At 34.7% G+C, this 19149-nt stretch overlaps 1 protein-coding gene and 4 non-coding genes across 5 annotated transcripts; 3 read left to right on the forward strand and 2 right to left on the reverse strand.

Moving 5' to 3' along the window:
- The first annotated feature begins 24 nt into the window (after positions 1 to 24).
- LOC108905058 (atrial natriuretic peptide receptor 1) lies at positions 25 to 18037 on the forward strand. The gene is made up of 20 exons (XM_023453954.1): positions 25 to 266; positions 6876 to 7041; positions 7098 to 7175; positions 9634 to 9790; positions 11007 to 11126; positions 12037 to 12146; positions 12250 to 12438; positions 12629 to 12764; positions 13077 to 13313; positions 14226 to 14310; positions 14393 to 14510; positions 14742 to 14909; positions 14975 to 15151; positions 15203 to 15362; positions 15418 to 15576; positions 16611 to 16779; positions 16877 to 17147; positions 17204 to 17272; positions 17394 to 17667; positions 17726 to 18037. The coding sequence occupies exons 1-20, from the start codon at positions 25 to 27 to the stop codon at positions 17941 to 17943; spliced, it is 3303 nt and encodes a 1100-aa protein (XP_023309722.1). The 3' UTR covers positions 17944 to 18037.
- Trnac-gca lies at positions 3522 to 3593 on the reverse strand. The gene has a single exon. It is a non-coding gene; the product is annotated as a tRNA-Cys (tRNA).
- On the forward strand, positions 9898 to 9979 carry Trnas-gcu. The gene has a single exon. It is a non-coding gene; the product is annotated as a tRNA-Ser (tRNA).
- Positions 10162 to 10274, forward strand: Trnal-caa. The gene is made up of 2 exons: positions 10162 to 10199; positions 10230 to 10274. It is a non-coding gene; the product is annotated as a tRNA-Leu (tRNA).
- On the reverse strand, positions 10820 to 10892 carry Trnam-cau. The gene has a single exon. It is a non-coding gene; the product is annotated as a tRNA-Met (tRNA).
- Positions 18038 to 19149: the final 1112 nt, after the last annotated feature.

Consider the following 19149-nt stretch of genomic DNA (forward strand, 5'->3'; position numbering starts at 1 on the left):
ATATTTTTGCTTCAGAAATTCATGATGAAGAAGCCGTACACCTGGTTGTTCATTTCGATATGGTTCGTCGTTCAAAAACGTGCCATATGCTCATCGCAATTGGTAGAAGATGTCAAATACTACAATGTAGGGGTACTTATGGTGTCGCACCTAAACTCACCTTTCGATTTAGAGAGATGCGGCCCTGCTGTCGACATGGCTTTGGAGAAGATCAACGAGAAATACCTCGCAAAGCACAAGATTGTACTCAGAAAGGTGCAAGGAAGGTAAGTGAACTCTTATTTTGTATGTTATATTTCATTATTGCATTAGAAAACCGTAAGCTTTCAATTTAAGTGATCTACATACTCAGTTAAAGTTAATGATAACTAAAACGAAAGTCTTTACTAGTTTTAACCCAACTTACTGAACTCAATTTGAATATTAATATTAAAAATATTTTTCCTGTCGCTGGAACAATTACAACTGATTTGCTTTGGAGTCGAATGGTAATTCAGCATTCAAGATTTTATGAAGTCTCGAGGATGCTAATCTGGCTTTTATTTCCAGCGTCGCAAAAAATAAATGGTTATCTCTCATTTAGCGCACAGAGGCGTAGTCATTACGGAGCGTTGGAAAAACACTTAATGGCACGAAACGCGCAAACAGTTGATCTGAAATTCAATTCGGCTTGGAAGACAATTGTGTGAATATTTCTATGAATATTTAACAGTCTGCAGCATTGTATTACTAGTTAGATTATCACGTTGGAGATAAATAGAACGAGATACCTATACCAGTTCTTTAAAAAATGCTTGTAGAGAAGACTTTACAGTTCTGTCTTGTCATACTTTTGTCACAGTATATCCCTTGTTTCAAGTAAGTAATAAATATTTCTATTTTGTTTGCGAAATTTTCGGATTGCCCATAAGTATTCAACTTCAACAAACAATTAATCTCGCCCTTGTCGCGACAAGAAAGGGATTTCTGCTTTGCTTTTCTCAGCAAACATATAATTCATTTTGGATTTTCCAACATTTGTTTCTGTTAATCGGTCATTGATAAGTCTTCATTTTCTGTAGAAAACTAATAAAATTAGCTACATCTAGTATGAATTAAACCAGTGCACATTTTTATGAATATGTATTTCTTTTTTCTATTTCTAGTCTACTTGGAGATAATTTTGGACCAGTGCCATTTTCAATTTTCCTTTTATTTGAAGTATAAACCGAGTATTGTTGTCACCGCCGTTCTTGGGGGTGAAAATTCGATATATTTGATGGTATTATTCAATTTTCGTGGCTGAAAACAAACATGGTATTGAATTATCGAAACCGAGAGAGATGCACTAACCAAATTTGGACAAGACATAGCTACTACAATGCGAAACATCGCCTTATGGTTAAAAATGTTGTCATCGCCGTTCTTGGTGGTGAAATTTGGAAATATTTGAAATTATTCAATTTTCGTGGCTGAAAACATAGATAGGTATTGAATTTTCGAAACCGAGAGAATTGCACTAACCAAATTAGGATATAAAGTAACTAATACAATTGAAAATATCGCCTTACTGTTAAAAAAGGTGTCACCACCGTTATTTGTAGTGGCGGAGGGAAATGCACTAACCACATTTTGACCAAAAATGTAAACAAAAAGGAAACGTCGCTAATAATGGATATATGATATCGGTCAGTAGCAGCACGGTAAGGCGTCAGTGCTTAAATCGATGTGTGCTAATTCTGCCCGGGTTCGATTCCCGCGGCCGGTAGACCGTAGATTAGCTATGCTTGTACGGAGGATTAGCACCCTCTGTGCAGGTATGGTAGGGTGGAAGTATGTTGACTTGTGTCAATGTGAGAGATTGACACCGGTTGGCATTTGACCGCCTCCCTAATTAATGAGGTTTTCCAGGTTTCCCTCATTCCTGCACTGAATGGTGGTTAGGGCCTGCCAACATAAGTCGTTCCTGGGCGCAAATGCGGCCTGCTTAATAATAATAATATGCCGCCTCCTCTCTCGCACAAGTCTCCGACTTCTAGGCTAATTATCGTGGTTAGAATGAGGGGTAGAAATATTATGTATTATTATGATGAATTCTTCATATTATCGGACTAATGAAATTAACTGCTAAATTTTTTTTATCAGGTAATAAACTTCTCTGAATTTACCCAGATACCCTCTGATACGATTTAGTACCACTTAAATCTTTATTATCTATTTCGTTCCCTGTGTAAAAAGTTACATTTTAATTGTAAATCTACCTTCGTGCTGTTTAAATTAAATTATTCTTTTAAACGTGATTTGCCTAAATCCAGTTAGGAACTTTTCAGACAGCTTCAATTTTAACTTGTTCGGAATCAAAAAGTGTGTCGGTTTCGATGTAAAAAAATATGCATGAAATTATACGTTGCCCTGTTTCTGTATGGACAGTATGTTGATCTGAGCCCACCATTGCTGCTGTGACCTTAGCCGGGATCAATAATTTCTATTTTTTAGGTTGATTTTAAAAGTTTTCGCAAGAGAATTCTTGCCAGGCCTCCTCGAACTCCATTAACAAATTACTCTTAAGTGTTACTTTAAATGTAAATGTACAGTTTTTATATATTCTCTCCCATTAGGCCTCGTCAAAGCAGTTTTTTGTACCACAATTTTTGGGTAATGTGTTAATCACGGGTTTGGAAACTTCTATATTAAAAAAAAAAAACGCTGGTTTCTTAAACATCTATCTACTTCAGTGGAGTTTGTTGATTTGTTTAAGTAAAAATAATGATTTCCTCGTTAAACTGAGAGATAGAAACCGTAGAATACATTTTTTTAGTTTTTTTAAACATAAATAGATGATTATTGTAAACTTCAGTACAATTTTTTAGGCAAAATGAAAAATAAAGAAAATAAAAAAACACAATAGGAATATACATAATTAGATAATTAGAAACATACAGGGTGTTCACAAACTTAGAGCGTAAATAATCGAGTGTGAACACTATATTGACAAAAATATTTTTTACAAATGGAACATATTTTTTTAGTATCCACTGACACTATAATAATATGAAGAAAAATTTTTGGAACCGTTAACTGAATTGAGAGCTCAGTTGCCTTTGCTTGCTCTGTAATAAAAACTAAAGCAGACCTGATGATATTCTAAAACTGAACTGGCAATATTTATGTTTACCTACTACAAAAAAACGAGACAAAAAGTGAACGGTGCTCTCTATGGTCACTTATTTTTATATAAAGGACGATTGCAGCATACTATACATTTCCGACATCAAATGAGAAAAAGATATAAAATATTTTAAAATGCCGAAATATCAGCAACTGTTTCATGCTTATATTATCCGGAAAAAATAAAAGGGCAAGATGTTGTTATGGAGATAATCCTAGCTTACTTCTTATCCCTGAAGAATATATTGGAACGAATATTTCCCATTAATACATTTGAATAACCTTTGATTTATTTTGCCTCCTTTGTACATAAAATGCGACCCGTGATAAAATATAGTGATTTGGATTTAAAAATTAAATTAAAAAAAGGAATGAGGGGACACCCGGGTTTGAACCGGGGACCTCTCGATCTGCAGTCGAATGCTCTACCACTGAGCTATATCCCCACTGTACTTGTGTTATTAGTAAAAGTATATAAGCGACTGGGATATAATATTATAAATTAAATATATTTGTTATAATGCATATAATTAATTCAGTTTGTGACTAAGCACATAGAATTTTTTTAAATAAATTATAGACAATAAATACTACATGTCTACTTTAAGGTTACTAATATTAAATCTCAGTAAACAATTTTTCCATGTAAAAGGCCATCTATATAAGCCATTACAATGATAGACGCCAATTTATTTTCGGTACACCTGCGTATATTTTGACGTACAATTTGATGGAAAATAAAATTCCAAAGTTCCAAAGTTTTCTGCATAACATATAAAAATGTCGATTTAAAAGAACTCAAATAAGTTCGTTGTCTAATTCGAGAACTAGTAATTTTATTTTAAGTACACATGTATATGTATCTCGATATACAGCGTGGTAAAAAAGTTCTGTATAAAATTCATATTTTCGTTAAACAATTTTTTTTTCGAAAAACGATGAGACCCGTCGATTTTTATTTGATCCAGGGCACCTTGTTATGTGGAAAAAATTTTTTTTCGATAATCCACTTACGGCAGCGATGACATAATTTTTTTTTTAAATAACGCATATTTTTTTCGTTCGAAATTGATGACAGTGATAACTATCTAAACAACGGTGTGACAATTTCGATGTCTTACATAACAATTTTTTTAGAAAAATGCACCTTAAGTTCTCGAATGCAATAATTTGCTGTTTACGGATCAAATGCCTTAGAAAAAAATTTATTCGGCAGAAAGCATTTCAAATAACTTAAGTTGCAACTGGTGTTATGTAATTATTTGCGGAATTATTATATTGTCAGGATCCTGATTAAACTGCAAAATTTAGAACCAAGTTCAACCGCACAAAATCCAAATAGTATGTAGCAAATTAAGGTCGACTTTTTGTCTTCGAGTTTGCCGATAAATTCCCCAAAAAAAAAAGATCCAAAGAAATGTTTACTTGAAAGGAGTAGATTACCTGAAATATTGAAGACTAAAAATCAGTACCGATTTAACATTCTTTGGTGAAATCGTTTAATTCGAAATGGCAAAACTTAGTGAACGCGAAAGAATTGATATTTTGAGGATGATTGGTTTCGGCGATAAGTTACGAACCCATCAAGAAGCTTGCCAATTATTTAATGCAACGTACCCTGACAGACCACCAATTACGCAATCTACGGTTAGTAGGGTACTGGCAAGGTTTGAGGAAACTGGTAGTGTGAAAGATGCTCCTCGTGCGGGTCGTCCTAGAGTAGATGATGAAACTAGATTGAATATCCTGGTGGAGCTCCAGGACAACCCTCATTCTAGTACAAGGTCGATTGCATTGAACAATGATATTTCACATGTAACTGTGGTGAACTTTCTCAAAAAAGAGAAATTTCACCCCTATAAGGGTCACTTGATACATGCATTGACTGAGGACGACCCAGACCGCCGTCTCCACTTTTGTGAAGATTTAATGCATCGATGTAACGGAGACCCCGACTTCCTCAAGAACATAATTTTTTCTGACGAGGCTACTTTTTATCTTAATGGATCGGTGCATCGACATAACTGCCGGTATTGGTCTCAGGAAAACCCGCACTGGGTGCAAGAAGTAGATCATCAGCACCCCCGAAAGGTGAACGTTTGGGCGGGAATAATAGGGCGTCGTATTTTAGGCCCGTATTTTTTCGAGGAAAATTTAACTGCTGCTCGCTATTTGGATTTCCTGCGGTTCGATTTGGTCCCAAGCTTAGCAGAGTTATTCCCGAACAACGAGGATCCTGATATTCCTGAGGAAAGAATTTGGTTTCAGCAGGATGGTGCACCGCCCCATTATGGAGTGCAAGTACGGGAGTACTTGAATAACACGTTTACTGGCCGGTGGATCGGGCGACGCGGAACAATCGAGTGGCCTCCGCGTTCGCCTGATTTAACACCTCTAGAATTTTTTTTGTGGGGCTATTTGAAATCGCGTGTGTACACAAACAGACCAGGTGATTTGGAAGAACTTAAAAACCGTATTCGTTTTGAAATAAATCAAATCGACCCGGGAATGCTTGAACGAAGTGTAGACGGCGTTTACACACGCTTAGGACAATGCCAAATGGTACAGGGTGGGCAATTCGAACAATTTCGCTAGACTTACACAAACATTAGTGTAATTTTACTCGTTTGAAATGTAATTTTGTCAACTTTGTCCTTTTCGGAGCCATTAATAGTGTAAGTAGACAATTATCACTTATAAGAACTTAAGGTGCATTTTTCTAAAAAAAATTGTTATGTAAGACATCGAAATTTTCACACCGTTGTTTAGATAATTATCACTGTCATCAATTTCGAACGAAAAAAATATGCGTTGTCATTTAAAAAAATATATATGTCATCGCTGCCGTAAGTGGATTATCGAAAAAAAAAAATTTCCACATAACAAGGTGCCCTGGATCAAATAAAAATCGACGGATCTTAGTTTTTCAAAAAAAAATTGTTTAACGAAAATATGAATTTTATGCAGAACTTTTTTACCACGCTGTATATGTATATATGTGTGTATGTACAAATATATAAATTTAGAGAAATAGAGATTAGTTTTTTAAATCAAAATACCTCGCTTCGAATGTATGCAACACATTTCAAATTAAACAGAATATCAATTAATATTATATTTTCCAATCGCGCTGGTTGAACTAATTCCAATCATCAACATGCAGCAACATCAACATGCAGGTCTTTCCCTGTCCCTGCATGTCTATATGAATTATCCCATGGATTAACTGGGTGCTAATGAAAGGCTTCGGGGACTAATTTAAGCCTATTCACAGTATGTCTTGCCTGCAATGTATAATTTGCGAACGTTGGAGGACAGATGCGGTTCGTGTTAACTTCAAAATTCATAATAGGTATTTTTATAAACTGCAGGGTCGTAGTTAAGGTGAAAATTGAAAAGTTTTAGGTTTTAGGTGTTTGATCAGGTCATATATATATTTTTTAACAGAGATGGAATTAAAAGAGAATAACGTCAACGTATACAAATTAACCAATAACGAGGGTCGACGTTTTGAAGGTTCAGATACCAGATTGTTCCTAAAATATCTGTGACAATTTTATTCATCAGTCAAATTTGAGTTTTGAACCAGTTGCATTTGTATATAAACACATACAAAAGCACAAAAGTTCGCAAACAATTTTTATACAGGTTTTTACATGTTTTTGTATTTTGCGATCAAAAACATGTAAATTTGGTGGGGCTTTAACATCGCTTTAACTTTTTTCCAGTTACCCATCTTGTAACGGAGCGCTGGCACCCGGGTTAGCAGCCGATATGCACTTCATTTCTGACGTGATCGCCTTTATTGGCCCGGCTTGCCTTTTTGCTTTGGAACCCGTTGCTCGACTGGCAGCTTACTGGAACACCCCCATTATCACCGGAATGGGAGACCAGGCAAGTATTAAAATGTTTAATCCTGAAGCAAATACTGCAAAATATCACATTTTTAGCCCCCATCTGAAGGGGAATTGTCGGTAGCGTCTAGGATTCTAGGCAGATACACACCGAATAACAAAAATGACTCGGCGGTAAGTTTTATACATAGAATTTGTTGCTGTGGTTCAGGATGAGGAAGAATGTTGTCAATATCTAAAACGCGCTGGGGCACCGTAAAAAACGATCTAGGGTCTGCTAACTCTCTATTTGGATTTTTTGGATTGCAGTATAATACAAAAGGGATAAATATGATTTAAGACGATAAGTAATAAAGACCTTGAGCAAGTCAACCATATCTAAAAGGAGTAGATTTTTCTTTGTTCTATAGGTATATGAACACGGAGAGATTTTTCTTTGCATCTTTACCATAATAGATAGAACGTACGTTGTATAAAAGGTTTTTGTTATTCTTATCTATCCTCTTACACTTATTTATTTTGTTTTGGAACGAGCAAAGATCTTTACGATGTCAAATTATGACAATATATGTGAAAACAAACCGTTTTTATGCGTCTGGATCACGTAGATTCTCGCTACAATCTCCCCCGGAGACGACTGAACAGACATTTTAAAAAGTTACTGCAGCAGATATTGATACATCAACAAACATTATGTTGAAATAGTGCCTTAATATCGTAATATTATCCTTGAACATAAACACGTATTGACTCAGGCGACATGTCGTAAATTTAACACCATTTCATTAAAAAAATATTAAATTTATTTGAAAAAAATACTTATTCGATTACTAAAATCGAAAAAAGTTTGGGAAGCGCCGATATCACTTCTTGTTAATTGTAAAAGGCTTCACAGAGTTGACAATATAAAACGAACTAGAATTTAGTTACTTTTAGGTTTAAATTTAGTTGGTGTAAATTGATAATTTGTCAACAATGAAGTTTCTCTTAGAGGTAAACTAATGCGAATAATTTAAATGCGTTCTGTTTGTTTACTTTTAAATAATTTACGGAAATATTACAGAAAATTAGAACTTGATGTATTTCTGCCATTAGATATATTTTATCTTTATCATTAAAAGAATAATCACCACTTAGATATAAACTGACTTCAGTAAGATACCTATATTATGTTAGCAACGCAGCGAAGTCTACTCGTAGTTGGAATTAGTGACAGTATCTTCTTGCAAAAGTACCCTCGATTTGAAATCTATTTTCGCAACAATTGAGATGATTTAATTAAAGGCGCATTGATCGATGCAGTAATCAAAGTTAATACCGGCTCCAAGTACGTACAATCTGGGTAAGAGGATTGAGGCTCTACGTAATGAGTTCAGATTTAATGGTGCGTTCGAATGTAGCCGGGAATAAGGTTAGGATTTGATTGTCTTATGTCGTGACAGCGGTCCGGATTGTTTGGAACTGCGCCTCGTCGTAATTGCCACTGGCAGAGGTAATAAAAGTAATGAGGAATGTGTCACAGAATTAATTAGCGCTGTAAACGAGAAATACTAAAGCTTTATGATAAGATTAGGAAAGCGCTCATCGAAATTATGCCAGTAGGTATAGTTATCAATTTTTTAAAAATAGTTACAGTGTTAATACCACTAATCACTATAATTTATTATGGTTTCTGTTATGGTTATGACAGCATACGTTTATCTGTGTGTATTATTCATAACGGAAAGTAGGGCTAAAAAAGTTTGGGAACCGCTGTGTTACGCGACTAGGTAGGTATAGTCTATCTATCCTATTCTAATTTACTCAGGCTTATATGTACAATTTTCTTAATTTTATTATTCTTGCAAAAGGTTGCAAATTTATTAAAAGCGTGTGAAAATATTCGTCTTCTGAAATTTTAAGGTTTCATCAAATTTATAAAAAATATTGCGGGCGTTTTACTAGAGGTAATAAATACCAGTTTGTAAGTAATTTAAACTTTTTTACTGAAATATTATGCCTACCTGAGAATAAGACGCAAGAAAGAATGAAAAGAACGTTAACAATAATTAAAAATATTTTACATGGCTTCTTTAACACAAAATTAATTTAGGGATATAATTTATCATCCTACTCATAATATATTAATACATTTATATAAATAATTAAGTTGCACTCGTACAAATATTTAAGATTATCGATTTTAAAAAAATATATTTTATTAGCTCTGGCATCCTAACTTTATAAAGGTATGGAACTGATCAAAATAAATTTGTTTCTAAAAAATTCTAAAAAGTCATAGGTACCTACAATAATGTTCTTCGACAGAAATCCACAGACTCGTTGTTTGTTTCGGATTTTTGTCATAAAAGAAGATTGTTTGTCTTCATTTGATGGTTTTTAATACCCACCTTAAAAATAAAGTAAAAAGAAACTATTTATCGATGCCTAGTCGCAATTAGGGGTAAAATTTATATTCTAAATGATTTCAGTCTGTCTTTATGCAAATAAATTTGAATAATGAATAATATGATCAACTTATCTCATGTATCGTGCTGTGATATGACGTATTAATACGTGTCGACAAGACACGTGTTAATAACGTCTTCTAAGCTATTCTTTATTGTTTACGTTTGTTTATATTACCGAGCAGGGCATTTTGAAAGATAAGAGTAAGTATCCTACCCTGACGAGGATGTCCTATTGCCAATGTCGCCTGAAAATGGTCTTCTCGAGTATTTTCAAACAGTTTGGATGGGAACACATAGCTCTTATTTTAGACAGATCCGATCTTTTTTCGCTGACAGTAGGTATGTAAATTATAATATGAGATTATATTATCTGTGCAAAAATTTTTAATTTAGTGTTATTTTTATCCCATTAACTTTAAACATTCACGTCTAACGTTTTAAAGCATGACGAGGTGGCCGAGTGGTTAAGGCGTTGGACTGCTAATCCAATGGGCTCTGCCCGCGTGGGTTCGAATCCCATCCTCGTCGGAAGTCGTTTTATGATTTTTTTTGTCCGAAAATGTATTTTTAATTTGGTTTCATTTCAATAATATTAATAGTGTTATTAATATTACTGAATTAACACTAAATATATTCATAAAAATTGTCGTTTTATATATTTCATCAGCACTTACAGCTTAAATGCGAGTATTTGAAAACTTTGCATATATGTCAGGATGGCCGAGCGGTCTAAGGCGCCAGACTCAAGGTTTCCTTGCCTACGCAGTAGGTTCGAGCGTTCTGGTCCACTCTGTGGGCGTGGGTTCGAATCCCACTTCTGACATAACTTTTTTTATATCAGTATTGAAAAAATATAAAAATGTCTGATCTTTTTAATAAAATTTGGAGTTTAAATTGGTTTAGAATGGGTGAAAAAAAATATTTAATGTTTTAAGTTTATAAGCAATTTTTTAAAGGAAATCATTGATTTTTATTAAGAATTTTAGAAAATATAAAACCGAGTTTTGTTAATAACATCTAGAACTTGTTAGAGTGCATAAAGAAAAATACTGGGTTCGTTTTATGTTTATTTTATTTAAAAGAATTGTTTTTTTCTTTAAGATTATTAAAAAAATGTAGAAATGTCTGATTTTTTTGCAAAATTATGAAGTAAAAGTTTTTTGAATGGATAAAGAATATTGATCGTTTTGTGTATATTAACAATTCCTTCTTAAGTAAATCTTTTTTTTATTATTAACCGTATTTAAAAAATACAGAAATCTCTTTTTCTTAAATAAAAATTATTAAAAAATTTTTTGGACGTTTTTAAATTAACAATAAGATTGGATTTCTGTAACAACCAGTTTCTTTCTTCATAAAAAAAAATTATGCCCCGGGTGAGGATCGAACTCACGACCTTAAGATTATGAGACTTACGCGCTGCCTACTGCGCTACCGAGGCTTGTATTTGTGTGTATTTATAAAGGTACACATTCAGTTCAAACTGTTTTTTACATGTCTAATCAAATCGATTAGGTACGTACCAATTTTACACACCTTTGTTTAAAATTTATAGGCAAAATTCTGGAACACGGCCTGAAAAAAAACAGCCTGCTAACATTTGTGCGTGAATTAGATGGCAACGAAAACGATACGATACATAATTATTTGCGAGACGCCAGCATGTACGCTAGAGGTGAGGAGCAAATTATCAAAAAAAAAGATGTATATCAATATTAATATTTCGTTCGCTTGGAATTACAAAATTATAAGTACATTGTTTGGAAATATGGGGATTTTCCCGTGACAAAGTTGTATGTGTCTGATTTTAAAAGCTGTTACACACAACAATTTATTGAACAATTAATTGAACAAGTTGCTCTTCAATTTATTTTATGAAGGGTAAAACAGAAATTGGAGTACAATTTATTATCTTCAATAAATTAATTGATCAGGGAATTGGAGATTTAGAACATGTTTATTAATTGATCAATTTTAGGGATATCTATCTTGATTTTATTTTAGCAAAACTTCCGTCAGTGTACCTACTCCAAAGCATGGTGATGCAAAAAATTCTATATTTGGAGGTTGATTTTGACTATTATTATAAGTTATAAGTATAAGGCAATTTTGAAGTTACAGTTTTTGGTTTCTTTTTTGTACAGTTATAAACAATTTTGTCAGGTTGTATGTGTTGTGGATAAAATTATATTCTGTAGTTCAGACATACCTACATCATGGGCGTAGCTAGAATTTTTGCTTGGGGTAGGCACAGGACTGCAAGATTTAAAATTTCAAAAACCTGAACACGTTTTGATTTCATTCTAAAAATTTTACGCACATGACAAACATAGTTGTGTGCTATTTTATAAACAGTTATTTCTAAGAAATATTCTTTTAAAGTGAATTTTTCTCAAGAAAATTTTCGATATTGAAGTGATTTCAAAAACTTTCTGTTGAAACATGATTATGTAAATTAAAATTGTAACTTAACAGACAAATTTTCAAACCTAAAATAAACTTTTTTGTACTTACAATTCTATAATTTCCGAGCTTACGATTTTACAAACAACTTGAATTTTTATATAACATTTCTGTTATTTTAGTTGTTATTTTGAGCGTAAGGGGTTCCTTGGTCAGGAAATTTATGCTGGCTGCCCATTCCCTAGGAATGACCAAGGGAGACTGGACGTTTTGGGATGTTGAGATATTTCAGGTAACAAGGAAATTCCAGATTTTCCATATTTTCAAAAATAACTACCAACTGTTTCAATCTACTACGAAGCATCATCTATCAACATTTTAGGGTTTTCTTACAGGGCTCTGACTGGGGAGACCACGACTGGAAGGCCGGTGAACCAGACGATCAAGTTGCTAGAAAGGCGTACGAAGCCTTACTCAGAGTGTCTCTCCTCCAACCTACCAGCGATAAATTCCAAGATTTCGCCGATAAAGTCAAAAAGAGGTCTCTGAAAGACTACAACTATACCATCAGCGAAGGCGAAGAAGTAAATACTTGTATATGACATAGTTATTATAACTGCATTTGTGATGAAGTTGCGCTATAAAAACAAATTAAAAATATAGATGCCACTTCCAATTTAATCTGAAAGCACCCACAGTAAATTCTATTTAGATTTTTAGAATGATAATAACACAAATAAAATTCTAAAAGTTTATGCATTTTTAACATTCCAGATCAATTTCGTTATTGGAGCATTTTATGACGGCGTCTCTCTTTTGGGCATGGCATTGAACGAAACCCTTTGGGAAGGAGGGGACATACGAAATGGACTTAACATTACTACGAGAATGTGGGACAGAGATTTCCATGGTATTTTATTCTTTGCTACTATTAAATCAGTATTTTCACCATTTTTCTATTAATCCTTCAAATAATGCCCTACCGATGCTCTTTCCTTTGCCAGCAGCTAGCGCCTTTATGAAAAATATTAGCTTTGTTCCTCGAGCAATCCAGAAACAGTTTCCAACAGTCCAACGCACGCGCATTCTTATATAATGCTCACTAAAGGTTAAAAATTCATTGTTTCGAAGGTTTCGAATTAAGTGCGACTGCATCTGACCGTTGGAAACAATTTCTAATGCAGTAGAAGCAGAGCTATTAAAATTTTTATACATCGTCTAGGCATCACTGGTCACGTCCGCATAGACGACAACGGCGACAGAGACGCTGACTACTCTATTTTGGACTTGGATCCGATAACGGGGAAGTTCGAGGTCGTAGGTCACTATAACGGTGTTAACAAGCATTATTCTCCGGTGCCCGGTAAGAAAATCCACTGGCCGGGTGGTAGAGAAGGGCCTCCACCTGACATACCGAAATGCGGCTTTATGGGTAACAGTCCAGACTGTAGAAATCACGGTAAACAAAAACTCATTCAAATTTGAAATAGTAGGTTTCGTTTTCAGATTTAGATGTAATTCGTTATCTCAAACTGCCGCCCCTACGTCTTATTCTTTCTACCTGAATGGGTTCTTTCTCAATATCGCTCAGTTAAAAATGCAAACTTACTTGTGTATTCATGTACTAGAAATTCAAAGAAAATTAAATAACAAGTACACAGGGTCACAAAAAAGTAGTCTTCAGTAATCAGCGATTGGAAAATAATTGAAATTTCCCCCATGGCACCATAATTCCATAACCTTGTAGCCTCATAACCCCATAGAACCCCGTAAAAACCTCATAACCCGTGGTTTGAATAATTTTGATTGCAAAAACTCACGATTACTGATTATATAATCAAGAAAGTACTGTTACATTTTTTTTAATGTAGATACAAAGGAGAAACCCAGGTAGTTGTAACAAATATGTATGTCCCATGGGGTTTATAGGAGCTTGTCCTGGTTTAAGGGATTATAGAATTATCACAGGTTTATAGATTCGATTCTTTAAAGTTTCGTTTTTATTCCATTTCACATATCTAGGGTTACGGGGTTATGGGGTTATTGATGCCTACCAACCCACAATCATGTACTTTCGAACCACTGATGAATGAGATTCATGTTCCCATAGTTTTATGGTTCTACACTCTCACATCCCAGGGTAATGGGACTACAAGTCAAGGGGTTACGGGTCATGGGGTTAAGGGCCATGGGGTTGCGGGATATGGGGTTACGGATCATGCGGTTACGAGTCATGTGGTTACGGGTTTGAACCATGGGCATGTCAATTTTTTTGTGGCATCTAAATCTAAAAACATTTTGATGTCCATATTGCTCTGATTCAAAAAACAAAGTAACTGAGAATGAAATTAAATTTTTTAATGCCGCTTAGAAGCTTATATGATGATCCTTTACGGGTCGTTTGCTTTTGGAGTATTTTTGGCGTTTACCACGACTCTAGTATGCATCACGTATAAGTAAGTAACAATAATTTACAAATTACAAAGAAGACCAATGATAGCAATTCGCAGTAAGTCATATTTATGTTTTTTACTATAGGCACATGAAAACCGCTGCCGATTTGAACAATATGTCGTGGAAAATTAGACCTGAAGAAGTAAACATAGAAGTTGGAAGACATTTTGGGTCAAAATTAGCTCTTCAGAAGCTTTCTGAGGTATATAAACAACAGAAACGTTTTTTATGTTTAGTGCTTTAATCGTAGCTGTAATTTTTTAAAATACATAATTTTTGGCACCTTGTAAAATGATACGCCTCTGGAATCACATTCTCCACGCGCCTTACCAGTCGCTGCCTTCTATTTTGAGATTAGAATATCAAATTTAGCTTTGAGGATGACGATAATGAGCTGTATTTCAGTAACGAATAAAATAAAAGTTATTTGCAGACTTATGGGCTCTCAAGTTGCAGGACATCTATAACATCTTGCAATTCTCTCCAAGCGACGAGAATCTACACCACCGTTGGAATTTATAGAGGCAGCAGGGTGGCCATAAAGAAAATTGTTAGGAAGAAAGTCGATATTAACAAAAAGCTGTTATGGGAAATTAAACAGGTAAGCGTCATCTCCTTTGTCTAAGTCGGCTCCTATGGAACTAAGAAAATAAAACTATCTTGCAGGCCCGAGACGTGACCCATGAAAATACCGTACGATTCTTGGGCGCTTGCATCGAACCGCCAACAATACTGATACTGACAGAATACTGCCCCAGAGGCAGTCTAAAAGATGTCTTAGAAAACGACGCCATCCACCTTGACTGGAACTTTAGAATGTCTCTAATATACGATATAGTCAAGGTTCGTTAAAATCTTAACTGTTCTATTTGAAATGTAATGAGTTTTTAACAGGGGATGAGCTACTTGCACAGTTGCGAAGTGTCTGTACACGGCAAACTGAGATCGTGCAACTGCTTGATTGATGGGCGGTTTGTGTTGAAAATTTCTGATTATGGGCTATCCTCTCTAACCACCCCTCTAGAAGTTGCAAAGGACAGCAAATATTATAAAAGTATGAACTGTTAAATATGTTAAAATAATGCGTTACTATTCTGATACTTTTTTAGAAATGTTGTGGGTGGCTCCAGAGCTTTTACCTCTAACGGTAATACCTGGAACTCCCGCCACTCAAAAAGGGGATGTCTATAGCTTCGGGATAATCCTGGAAGAGATAATAGTGCGCGGGGGACCCTACGAAGCAGCTCGACAGTTTCTCGAGGCTCATGGTAAATTTTACGCAGGGTGCTATCAGAAGTGGGATAACAATAGCATTCAATTAAAAAATAATAAAAAGTTAGAAATTGTAAGAAATCTTGACCAATCTGAAATTTAAAATTTGTTTTTTTGTTGGTCCCATCTCTAGCCATTACAGGGTTCATAATTCAAAAGTAATAAAGAATTCCCCGACTTTTCCAGCTTTTCCCTGACTTACAAAAAAAATCCAGGTCACTTGTAGTTCATTTTTACATACTAATTGGTGTTTATGCATTATATTTTTTCTCGACTTGACTCCATAATCTTTTTTATACCCTAACAACCTCTTATAAAGCCACAAAATCACAAATAGTTTTCTCTTTCAAGAACCCAGGATCAGCTTTCACAAAATTTCCAGTTGCAAACATCAAATTCCCTGACTTTCATGAATATTTTTAAAGTTCCCTGACTATTCCCTGTTTTTTTATGAAGAACAACAAATTCCCTGACTTTTCCCGGTATTTCCGGTTTTCTCGGCCACTATGAACTCTGTATTACTACAAAAGAAGTCAAATTGTCACTTTTCTTGTACATAGATCCTCGCTTGATATGACATGAAATAAATCCCTGCGGTGAGGTATGTAACCTATCGAAAAACATTCTGTGTAACGATGTGATGCCTCTACAGCATTTTGCTAGCATTCGCCATATTTTCAAATAAAATCTGTAGTAGAATCGTAGCTGTAGAATCAACAAATTCATTATTACCATTTTGCGGGAACTATTACTACATTAAATTTGGTTTTCAAGCACCATGACTCATAAAAAATAAAATTCCGATTTATCACTGTATTACACAACACTGTTCTACATTGGCTGAACCAATTATAGATTCAAGATCCCTTAAGGGATGTAATTCTTTTAAACGTAAATATTTGAGGTGTTAATAAATTTTTTATTGTCTTTTTTCAAAAACTTTATTTTTATATCCACCTATAAGGATCTCACTTTTAATGACACCATATATATTTTTATACATTCTTAAAGTGTACTTTTGATTTCACAGAGATTATAGCTAGAGTAGCAGCCAGAGAAAACCCACCATTCCGACCCGCGGTGACTTTACGAGACTGCCCAGAGGAACTTGTGGAACTGATGGAAAAATGTTGGAACGATAACCCGGAAGAACGACCACCGTTTGAGTCTATTCGTTTAAGTCTACGGAATATAATGAAGTGAGTCAAATTTTATTATTTCAAATATGTACCTTAAAAACACAATTACTGGACCATAGAGTAGGAAATAATTCTAAGCCAAATCATTTAAATTCAGGGGGTATTGCGAGAACCTAATGGACGACTTGTTAAGGAGAATGGAACAGTACGCCAACAACTTGGAAGTCCTAGTCAGCGAGAAGACGGAAGAACTGAGCCAGGAGAAGAGAAGATCGGAAGAACTGCTTTACCAAGTTCTGCCAAGACCCGTAGCCCAGCAACTCATGCTGGGTGAAATTGTACAACCGGAACAGTTCGAGTCTGTTACCATTTATTTCAGCGATATCGTGGGGTTTACGGCACTGTGTGCCAGGAGTACTCCTATGCAAGTATAGCAGAGTTGTTGAGAGTCGATGATTTTTTTGTTTGATCAGCCATTTTTCAGGTTGTTGACTTTTTAAACGACCTATACAGCACTTTTGATAGGATTATTGGTTTCTACGATGTTTATAAGGTAATTTGATATGATTATGCCCTGCGTTTTCTATGAACTTGTTGTGAGAAACACAGTTACTAAGTTTTTAACCTCAGAATCTCATAAAATCAACTATATAAACTGATTATTTTTTTTTTAGGTGGAGACAATAGGCGACGCCTACATGGTAGTGTCTGGGCTTCCAGAGAGAAACAGCGACAACCACTCGAGAGAAATAGCGTTAATGGCTCTGGCGATAGTAGATGCAGTACGATCCTTCATAATCCAGCACAATCCGGACTACCAACTGAAACTTAGAATCGGAATCCATTCCGGGCCCGTTTGTGCCGGTGTAGTTGGACAGAAGATGCCCCATTACTGCCTTTTCGGAGATACGGTGAATACCGCTAGTAGGATGGAAAGCACCGGCCAACGTGAGTAAAAAAATAAGTTATTCGACAATGTTTTCGTTTATTGCTCTTATGTTGGCAGCTTTGAAAATTCACGTTAGCGAGACTGCAAGACAAATACTCGATAAATTCGGAACTTTCGATTTGGAACTACGCGGAGAAGTTGAACTGAAGGGGAAAGGATTTATGACAACGTACTGGCTTTTAGGTAGTTCCGAACCAGGGCCTAGACCTCCTGCGCCCAAATTGAACAACATGGAACAGGAAACTAATCCGTATCCGCTGATATTTATGGGGTAATGTCGGTGGTAAAAAACAATGTGTAAGATTGCAGCTGTTGGGCAAAAGTAGCAAAAGTTATATACAGGGTGTAAATTTGAGTGGAGGGGGTCATATTTATATATTATTTTTTTTAGTCCTTTTTTCTTACCCTGTTGCTGGACAGGCTAACCTAGACAAGAATTTAAGTGGTTTAAAATACTTGACTATTAATTTGAATTAACAAAAATTTATTTTTTCGAAAACTGTCAAGAAAAGTTGACATTTTCGTTAAATTTGACATCTAGCTGCAAAATACTTTTATGTTCTAGAATGCCAAAGTCTTTCGTGTTAGAACAGGGGTCGGCAAGTAATTTTAGGTGGGGTCCGGATACTTTTGAAAATTTTTAACGAGGTCCAAAAAAAAATTCATATTACAAATTTTTTTATTTTAATTTGCACTCAAATTTAATCTGCTTACTAACCATTAAGAACTCAAATCAGCCACACAATTGTAAAATACTAGAAAAAATGATAAGGGTGGCACTTAAATGTAAAAAAAAATTTTATTTGAGTAATTTATACTTTCAACAAATTTTTGGCGGTCCAATATTTTACCTTTTGTGGTCCGGACCTGGACCGCGGTCTGCCAGTTACCGACCGCTGTTCTAGAACATAAAACAAATGTCGAAATAATTTGTCATTTTTTCCAAACTTATTTATGATTTTATTATTTAAACGATATACATTTTAAGTAATATAACATTTCAATACGAAACAGTAACTATTATAAACAGAACTGTTATAATTTATTTTGCACTACATGTAAATTAAAGTGCCGATATTGCAGTGAGTTAAAGAGTGACCCAAAATTTTGTCCGGTTTGTTGACCTCACGAATTCGATTCTAAATGGTCTAAACAATAGCTTGTGGTGATACTTTAGAGTAGGCAAAATTTTAAGTTGAGCACAGTTTTTGTTTTTAAGATATGATAAGTGACAAGTCGACCTATTAGTTGACTTGTTCACGCCAAGATGAATTCTCGGTACACTCGTTCATTGTGTTCAAGATTCTCAAATATACAAAGTGTACCATTTCCTATGTAAAATTTTTCGTTCTTTATGATTCTACCATTAGATTTTACCAAACACTTTTTTTTAATGAAGTACTGCCAATATTACAAAAAAATCTGAATGTTTGCTGAAAATATTCAATTAATCGGTATTTTTATACTGGAGACTTACAAGA

Source organism: Anoplophora glabripennis, unplaced genomic scaffold (genome assembly GCF_000390285.2).
Source record: "Anoplophora glabripennis isolate ALB-LARVAE unplaced genomic scaffold, Agla_2.0 scaffold129, whole genome shotgun sequence".
In the NCBI taxonomy this organism is placed as follows: Eukaryota; Metazoa; Arthropoda; class Insecta; order Coleoptera; family Cerambycidae; genus Anoplophora; species Anoplophora glabripennis.